Genomic DNA, 10,185 nt, shown 5'->3' with positions numbered 1-10,185 from the left:
AAAAAAACTGATAGGAAGAAAATAATCTCATTTGAAATGTGGTGCTGGAGAAGAATTCCACAGATACTATGGACTGCTAATAAGACAAATAAATGGATTCTAGTGCAAATTTAGCCAGAACTCTTCCTCAAAGTCATGATGACTAAACTGAGACTGTTGTACTTTGGCTGCATGATGAGAAGACATGACTCACCAGAAAATATAATAATGCTTGATAAGGCAAAAGGCAACAGGAAAAGAGGAAGACTGCATTCCAGATGAATGGACTCGATCAAGGGCCTCGTTCCCACTACATAATAAACTGGTTTTCAAGATGATCTGAACTGGTTTAACTGGCCCTTGTTCGCACTTGCGCTGAATTTCTGGTGCGGTTTGTTGGGGGGGGGGGCACAGCGCTAAACCCATTTCAACCAGTTCTTTTGGATCTGCAGCATTCCCCACTTCTTTTGAAATGAATCAATTCAGCGCAAGTGTGAACACACTATTTGATTCGGTTCCTGTGGCGTAGTCACCCGTGAGGCGACTCCATGTTGAATCGATCCATTGCTGAATGTGAATGCGAAGTGGATTAAATTGAAACAGGTAGGTTTGATCACGGCTCAAACAGTGTGAACATCTATTCGGCGCTAAATTGCTTCATCGATTCGACTCAAAAATGGTTTATTTTGTAGTGGGAATGAGGCCAAGGAAGCCGCAGCCTTGAATATGCAAGACCTGAGCAGGACTGTTGATGACAAGGTGACTTGGCAGTCCAGGCATCGGAGGGAGAGAAGAACCACCAGACTTGATCCCCTTCCCATCGCCATTGCCTTCTCCTTTTGTGTCATGTCTTTTTAGATTGTAAGCCTGAGGGCAAGGAACTGTCTGAATAACTATCAGTAAGCCGCTCTGAGAGCCTTTAGTGCTGAAGAGCGGGGTCTAAATACTGTACTGTAAATAAATAAATAAAGTCTTCAAGCACAGCTTTGCCAGGCCCTGCTATGGTTGCATCTAAAGTGTAAAAAGAACCCAGTTTGACACTGCTACTGCCATGGCTCAGTGCTATGGAATTCTGGGATTTGTAGTTTTGTGAACCATTTATGTCAGAGACAGGGTGACCAGAGGTGGTCCTCCTTTTCCAGGACCTGCCCCCCATTTCAACCTTCTGCCTAGGAGGAATTCCAGGATATCCTCCATTTGGAGCACGATGAAGGATGAATTCACATTTCTATGAGTGTTTCAGGCTTTTCTTTGGTCATGTCCCCCCATTTTTTCTTGAAATGTCCTCCATTTTGCAGTGCCTAGTCATCCACCACAGACTACACATTCCCAGGATTGCATAGTGTGGATCCACAGCCATTAAAATGGCGCCAAACTGCATTCATCCTGTTGTGTTACCAGGCCAATAAAAGCCCCTTGGAACTGGACTGCGCAGGCAACGGAGGAGGGCCTGGCCTAGGGTGACTGGCTAACGGCTAATAGCCTAGTAGGGAGGAGTGGTCCCAAACTGTGCCCTTTAAGGGATTTTGGACTTCAGCTCCCAGAATTCCAGACTGTTGGCCAATATGGCTTAGGCTTCTGGGAGCTGAAGTCCTAAATCTCTCAAAGAAAACAGTTTGGGTATCACTGACCTAGAGGCCTTCGCGTAGCTCCTGCCATTTCCATCCCTAGTCTATTAACCCTTAGTCCAACTGGAATGGAGACATATTGGACTGCAAAAGAGGAGTCCTTGTTGAAATGCACATGGACTTTGAGGATTTATGGCCAGAAGAAGGAGCCTGCCAGCAAAAAGATATCCTCCCCATCACACCCTCTACATTTCCAGTTGTGTGTTTGTTTTTCTCTCCTGTTTGGTTTGTGACATCTTGCCTGGTAAAGAAGAAGCCATGGAGCTTCGAAAGCTTGAAACAAGTGTATTGTGCATGTTGGTTGCCCAATAAAAAGGTATCACTGATGGATTTTTGTTTGGATTTGTTATTTATTTTTAAGCAAAATCAATCAGCAACAATTTACATTTCATCAACTGTACAATTCATACTAACAGACATTTTTAAAAAAACAACCCAATGGTGTCAATTTTATTCTGCAATTTCTCTTCTCCCTTTTCCCTTCTTTCTTGTGTTTCCAGATTCTGTTGTCCTTTATATGTTACTTCTTCTTCTTCTTGATTCCCGCCATACAGTACTTGTTTTCATTTTGTTAAACGAATTTGTTAAATGGCCAGCAACACAGCTACCCCTAAATGTGTTCTGTGCCCTTTAAGAGGCTTTTGGACTTCAGCTCCCAGAAACCTCGGACACATTGGCCCACAGCCTGGCATTCTGGGAGTTGAAGTCCAAAAACACAATTTGAGGCTTAGTCAGTCGTCCTAGGCCTCGCTTGGGCCGGGCTCTCCGTTGCCGAGCAACCACACAGGCCCCTCCCTGTCGCGCCTTCAGCGCCGACTTTCCTCCCCCCCCCTCTGTCGAGGTGGTGCTTCCCTTTCCGCTTAGGTTGGTTGCCTGCCTGGAAGAGGGGGCGGAACCATGTGTGGAGAATGGAGGGGGCGAGGGTTAGGAAGGGAATGGAGAGTGCTCCATCTCCCTATTGACAGCGGCCGGTCCCAGGTGTGGGCGAAGCCACGCCCCCTCGTGCTGTTGGGCTCATTTGCATACCGTTGGGCTCATTTGCATGCCTTGCAGAGGTGCGATAAGGCAGAGGAGGTGAGTCTCTTTGGCTCAGAGGCAGCCTTGCTCTAGAGCAGGCATCATAAAGGGAGGTGCCTCTCCCTTATTGCACTCCATTTTGGGGCCTCATCAGCATCATAAAGACAGGCTGGGTTTTGGGGTTCCTTTGTTTAGGCAGGCTGTTTGTGGGGCCTTTTTTGTGTGTGTTTTTAAATGCTGTGTAATTTGGGGACATTAATAATAATAATAATAATATAATTTATTTATAGGCAGTGTAATGCTGTGTAGTTTTGGGGTTCCTTAAACTGTGGTTGTGTGGTTGGAAATGCTGTGTGAAGGTGTGTGTGTGTATATGTATATATATATATTAACACGTTTAACAGTTTAATGCCTGTTTCAACTTTTTTGATTGTGTAATTGTTTTTTTTAAATTATGTTCATACATTGTAAATTTTTTGTACTCTTTTTAAAAAAATATTGTATTATTATTATTATTATTATTATTTTAAATTGGCTGTTTGCCACCTTGGGATAAAGGCGGAAGGATATAAGAACATTATTATTATTATTATTATATAAAATTCTTTCAGGGACCATTTCCTTCTTTGTTTTCTATTCGTTAACTCTCATTGAAGTCCTGTTTGCCCTGCTTAGTGTGATTGATAGCAATCCTTAGGATTTGCCATAATATAAAGTCAGAAACTTATTTTGGAAGGCACCACAAACAACTTATAATTACCATTGCTTGGATTTCTATGTTAAAGGGGGGGGATGTTCTTCATGGTCTCCCAAAAAGCGTTCAACATCTACTTTGAATGTTTTCATGAAAAAAAGAAAAAAAAACACATGTCAAGTAATTACATTTTTAGCGCTAAGATAATGAAAAGCCCAATGAGTGGTAAAAGGCCCCTGTAACTTTAAGAGCACTTTCCAGGAGTGTTTTGCCCTTCCCCACATCTCCAGACAATTTACCAAATGTCCATTTGTCTACACAAACCAAGGCGATTGTAGCAGGTTTTTTAGGGGCACGTTTCTTTGGGGGGGGGTTGGGGGACACAGAGGTCCAAAAAACTTCATTCTCCCTCACCACCAAACCCCCCAAAACAAACCAGAGAGGCCTTTGGTTCCACTTCTAAAATCAGAAAAAACCAGGTCGTTTTTGGATGCTTTTTTGGATTGCTGGCAGTGCAGGGTGAGGGCCACAGCATTTTTTATTTAAAAGGTTGGATTGTTTCCCAGAAGGGGAAATTTGCTCTCCGAAAAAAAAATAAAAATGGAATGGGGGGGGTGGGTGGGGGGTCTCGGTCTGGAAGGGCCAAGGTTCACAAAAATAAGCCTTAGGTTGCACTTAGGCCCATTCCTGGTCTATGAGAGACAGGAACACAGGGAAATCTGCTTCTCTTTTAAACACATGGGGAAAAATGAAAAAAAAGGGCTAAGTTTGAACCATTTGGGCAGGCTTCCCCCTAGCATGCATTGAATTCTGAAGTCTGTTACTGAGTTCTCTCTTCACAACCCGCCCAAGGCTCCAGCAGTTCTTTAGTCAGTGCTCAAGCGGGAACCCATTGCACTAAATTAACTGAGAGCTTTTAAAATAGTGCTTTTTCGGCTTCTGTTTGACCATTTTTCACAACAAAGTTATCCAGGCTACATTCCTTGTTCAGGGCCTGCTCTGCACCTCTTTTTATGTGGGGGGGCCTGCAAGTGAGAGGCTTCCACCCAGTCCCTGCCCCCCATCCCCTGTCAGGTTGGTCTTGCATTAAACATACCAATTATACTTGAACCGGGGCTGCTACTGATTCCCAGCCAGCAAAGAAAAGAGTAATTCAAGTGTCTCCAAGGCTTGCAGGCACTTATTGGGGTATCCCTTTATGCCTGAGTGGCAAGCAGTGGCAACATTGTCCTGGGTTTATCCCCACTTTCTTGCACCAAGGGACACACCAATCTATCACTAGACCTTAGGAAAAAAAGGACAGTCAGAGGATATGAGACTAGCCACCGGGGTGGTGGTAGTGGCTAGTGGTCTTTGGAAAAGGTTCTTAATAATTTCCCCCCAAAAATGGTGATGAAAACGAGTTCAAAATATTGCTCCTGACGCAGCTCAAGATGTGGACCTGAGGCCAAGGCAGAGGCAGTAGAAGGACAGGGCGCCACATGTCAGAGCTTCCTGTGTAACTTTACTAGAAGAGCAATTATTGAAATTCTCTCTGGGACCACTACCAGAATATCAAAAGCAAAAGGTACAGGGGTCCTGTCCTCTTTTTTCATGCTCGCTACCCTACAGTTGGAGCAGTATGACAAAACAAGGGTTATATCTTTTGTTCCTTTTAGGGTTTTGTAGTTGTGTTTCTAAAATCTTTTAATGATCTCTTCAACCTGGGAAATTGTTGCCACCTCTAGATTCAGAGATATGGACCTAACCTCTTAGCTCTAGATAATGCCCAAACCTTTATCAAGTGTAGATGCCAAGCAAGCAGGATACTACTTGCTGAACAATGTTGTGTAAAAAAGTGCACGAAAAAAAGTTCCTTTTTGGATTACGCTTGTGGGGATTTCTGGTAATCATGGTCCCAAAGTAGCTTTTCAAGGCTCAGTGAGAAAAACGAAAAGGTGTTGTGGACTAGAAAACATATACATTCTCATCATCTCAATTTGGAGTTCGAGTGGGCTCATTTTCCCAACATTTTTAAAAGGATTTTCTTTCTGGGTATAAACCAGAAAACATTAACAGCATTCACCTAGCAATCCTCCCCACTTTGGCCCCTGACTTTCCTGGAGCCCAATTTCCTTCTTTCCCACCTTGGCCCCTTTTCCTATATCCCCACAAGATTGCAATCTGTAATAGTTAGTAAAGGGCAAAGGATAGGACTTGCCGGTCAGGTCCAGAAAAAATGTTTGACGAATATAATATAAATCAACCCACCATCAAGATTCCCTGGAATTTGTAGGTTCACCAAAGGATATAAAAAACTTAACGTTACATGCTATTGCTAAGCATCTGTGGGGAAAAGCTTATTGCGGCCAAACTTCTTCTTCGTTAGTTCAAAGATGCTACAAGATCTTTCTAAAATGCTCATTGGCTAAAGATTGCTTGGGCCTTAGAAAAAACGATTTTAGATAGGTCATGGCACTTAACTGCTGTATACTTCATGTATAGAAATTTTAATCAAAAAAATTGGACCCCCAAAAACCCTGGGGGTGACTTATTCCCATGGGGCAGTGTAAATATTACACTTTAACTCTTTCAAAGAAGGAACCATTCCCCTTCTGGACTAGAAGGCGGAAAGGCGAAAAGCTTTAGTCCACCCAAGACTTCTCTTCATATGGTTGCTGTTTCTGACTTGTTTGAAGCCTGGATCAGGAAAGGAAATGGCAACAGTGGGCCGCTCTTTGGTTACTTCCCCTCAAAGTTATTTGCCGTCGAGCGGAAGAAGAATTAGGGCTTTGAAGGATATAAATAGACATTTGTGTATGACAGTCGAGGCTTTCAGGGCCCATAAATTTTTGTGGGGTTTTGGTGGGGTGTGGGTCTATTTTGCCATGTTTCAGGAAGGAGGTTTATTCCTGATGTTTTGCCAAGCATTTGTGGCTGGCATCTTCAGGGGGACTTTATGTCCTTGGTTCTTATAGGCCCATAAACTAGCTTCCTCCCATGTTGAAACCTGTACTAAGGCAATTTGGCACAAATCAATTTTAATCTGAATGGGTCATTCCTCATAGCGGAAAAGAAAATTGTAAATATGTTATAAGAGTGGACTGTGGCGATGCATGCACATGCTTGGGAAAATTAGCAGCAGAAAGCACCACGGTTTAGGGTTCACAGCCTTGATTGGTTTACCATAAATTGGAAATGATTTTAAAGGATCCAAACAACAACAATAAACAAAATGTCAGCAATGGCACAAAAATAGGGACCAGTCTTCTCTTGCAAAGGATTTATCATTATTACTATATAAATGGACATTTAAATGGAATTTATTTAAAATATAAATGGAATAAAAATATGGACACAAATCTGATCAAATTAGAAATGCAAATATCCAAAAACCAGTGCAGAAAAATTTCAATCTTCTTTTGGAATACAAAAAAGGTTTTTTTTTACCAGGTTCTCACAAACTACTCAACAAAGGAATTATACTTTATTGGACGGAAAAGACTCGAAAAAAGCGAAGAAAATTGTCTGGATTGGATGGAATTATATATCAACAATAAAATTAACAATCCATTTCACCGAAGTATGAACTCAAAAAAGGACAACAATGGTTCTACATGGGCCACTTACATTATACTAATAATGCACACTAAGAAAGTCCTTCCTCACTATTGACATATAACCCAAGTCAAGAAATATATATTCAGCAAGTTTGAGTTTTTTGAGCCCAGGGGAAACTGACTGTTGGTTAACAACAGTATTTGCTTCCACACATAAACTACTAAACTGTTATTGGTAAAAGACTGAACAGACTGATCACCCTTATGCAAGAGGTTCCTTTTGAAAAAATTTAGGGCCCATAGGGGACCAGGATTTGTATTATTTCTGGAATTTCTATTTACATTCTATCCCAAACAGCTGTTGGTAATAAATATGTTTTTATACCTAAGGTGTTTTTAAAATCATTCTGTTGCTGCATCTTTGAAACAGAAAAATGTGGGTTTGGTTTATCTCTGCCAAAAAAAATTCAAGCTCATGCTAAAAATGACAGCGATATTTAGGTCTTAGAGCGGTGTTGACCTTCCTTTTTTTTTTTCTATTCCTCGTCCCTTCCTATTTTTTAATGTAAAAAAAAAATTATTTTATGTTATATGCTTTCAAACAGAGAAATCAGTATTCGAAGTACAGGGCTTTGAAATGCTGAACAACTGGGTAGGTATTTTGCCGCACGCTAACTTTGAAAGAGATACAGCAGCTGTTCAGGGGCTGACAGCTTGTTAGTGAAAGAAGTAGGTGGGGAACATAGGCAGATCTAGTAATTTAGTAAGGAAAGTGATCTTGTGGCCTGACCAAAAGCCCAATTAAAAAAAGAAAGTCATCCATAGGACTCCAAGGCACTATTGAAGCTTTTCGGTGGTCTGTAACGCGCCTATATCTGGTCAATGCTAGTAACAGAGACGAGGAGAGAGAGAGGAGAGGGGCAGAGGAGAAAAGAGAAAGAGAGCATTAATTTCTCCGGCTAGTGAATAGGCTATGCTGTATGCAAATGTATTTCTTTCTGACAGATAATGGTAGTTTGAGATGAAATGTGAATCCTCTACCAGAAGGATGCTTAAGAGATGTATAGGTTCTGCCAGTTCCATTACCTCAGTTGAGATTTTTTTTTTTGTAGACGGTTTCCTCAATAGGAGGAAATCTTATAAAAAAATGCCTATAGTTTAAAAGATATGCAAACCTCCTTTCCTCAGAAGAGTCCACGTGCCTAGGCTGGAAGAATTCTGAGATGTCTTGTTTTGTCATTAATTGTAGTGATTAATAAGAAGACTATATGGTAGAATTTAATACCATAACTGGTAAGACTACAAAGGTACTTGCTTACTTATTCTCCCAGTTTTTCAATATCCTGAATTCTATGTGGAAGGAGCATCTTAGGTGGGGAGTGTTGATTGTTCACAATGGTTGGGGAAAAAGCTCAAGTGGAAAAGAGAGGAAAAGCAGACTATTATAGGGGATACTGGCGTAACGACAAAACAACAGAGGAATCCCTATGTCCCCTACCACTTTTCAAGGGTAGAGAACCATGGCCTCTTTTTTACCAACACCACCCTCACACCAACCCATCTCCCCCCAAACCCCCCAAACACACCCCAACCCCCTACATGTTTAACCTAACTCCCCCTACCTCCCAACCAACTCAAACCTCTCACCCAATCACACCCCCCCCCCCCCCACCCCACCCAAATACAAAACCACACACAAACCACTATTATCTCTCAAGGAAAAGCCTCGTGTAAATTTTATTCTTTATTATTATTACGGATCTCTTCGGCAGGCCTTTTGATATAGTTCTCCGGCCAATAGGAAGGAAAAAAAATCTAAATGCTGAGTCCTCTGACTTCACCAACAGTTTATTGGAATTGTTTTTAATTGTTTTAAAGTTAGGGACTTTAGGACGAGCGGATTTCAGTAAACTTAGGAGAGAAGTATTGAGGGCCAATTCCCCCATGGTCAGGAAATACTTAAACAGATAAAGCAGTTAGTTCAGGGAACGGATGGGACTTTCTCAACCCAAGGGATGATACTGAAAGGCACAAATTTTCAAACAGTTCTAGGTGAGAAGAAAAAACGGGGCGGGTGTCTGGTGTCTCAGAAAAACCAGGAGGATTGACTAAGGAACTTTCAACCGAGCTAAGTTTGGGAAAACGGAACATGTATATAAGAATAACTGGAAAAAAAACAAAAAGGGGGGAAGGCGGGACTGGGAACATCACAAAAAAGGAATTTCAAAGAAAATAGCAGGCCTGTTGTAGGGGTTAAATTAAAAAGTTAAATAATAATTAATAAATGTTTAATAAAGTCAGAAAAAAAGCTTTATTAAAGCGCAGGAACAGAGGACAGAATGAACCAGGCTGCTTAGAGAGGTTTAAAGAACAATAAAAAGCTTTTTGGAAACTCTTTTTTTTTGGATATGTCCTGCAGGGCAGCAAAAGGAAGAGAACGAAAAGAAGAAGGATAACCGATTGCGTAGGGCCACTTGGTTTTTTGGAGGAGGAAGCGTAGAAGAAGAAATGATGGCACCCCAACAAAACAAAATGCTAAACAGGAGACAGAGAAAAAAGCCGGGAATCAGAATAAGGAATTACTCAACACCTTCTTTGCCTCAGTTCTTCTCAAGAAGGCAAACACACAAAAAGGGTGCTCAACACCTGAGGATAATGGAGAAGCAGAGCAGCACGAGGACAGACCAAGAGGAATTTCCAGCTCAAAATAAGTAAAGATTGATAGTTTAGAGACTTACCTTTATTAAATCTAATATGAATTAAGTCTCCGGGGAATTCCAATGAAACTCCTTCCACAGGGTTAATTAAATAAAAAGATAGAACTGGCAAATGTACTATCGGAGCCATTGGCAATAATCTTTGAAAATCCTGGGAAAAGAAAGGAAATCCCCAGCAGACTGGGGAGGGCAAAACGTTGTCCCCATCTTCAAAAAGGGGAGAAAAAGAAAAAAGGAGGATCCCAACAATTTCGCAGTTAGTCTGACATCATACTACAGGAAAGATTTCGGGCAGATCATATAAACAGAGGAGTCGTTGAACATCTAGAAGGCAATGCCCTAATTACACACAAAAGTCAACAGGGTTTCAGAGAAAAGCAACAAGTCATGCGCAAACTAATTTTTTCTTGATAAAATTACCAGCTTGGTAGATGATGAGGGATGCTGTGGCATTAGTATATCTTGATTTTCAGTAAGGCCTTGACAAAATTTTGGCGTCCCCATTTGACTCTTTGCTAAACAACTTGTTTAAAAATGTTGGCTAGACTGGAAACAACTGTATGGGTTTTCTGTAATTGGTTTGGACGTCCCTCCGAACCCACCACGCTCGT

The 10,185-nt window shown here is 41.5% G+C and overlaps 1 protein-coding gene across 1 annotated transcript in view; it reads left to right on the top strand.

The window, feature by feature from the left end:
• LOC121920330 overlaps positions 1-9,572 on the top strand; it is a 79,676-nt gene extending 70,104 nt beyond the window's left edge. Inside the window, exon 13 of the mRNA XM_042447463.1 lies at positions 9,277-9,572. Coding sequence (XP_042303397.1) covers positions 9,277-9,572 — 296 coding nt within the window. The remainder of the gene's footprint in view (positions 1-9,276) is intronic.
• The last annotated feature ends 613 nt before the right edge of the window (positions 9,573-10,185 follow it).

Source organism: Sceloporus undulatus, chromosome 2, assembly GCF_019175285.1.
Source record: "Sceloporus undulatus isolate JIND9_A2432 ecotype Alabama chromosome 2, SceUnd_v1.1, whole genome shotgun sequence".
Lineage (NCBI taxonomy): Eukaryota > Metazoa > Chordata > Lepidosauria > Squamata > Phrynosomatidae > Sceloporus > Sceloporus undulatus.
The sequence above is the reverse complement of the archived record's forward strand: the minus strand, read 5'-3'. Positions and strand labels throughout refer to the sequence as shown.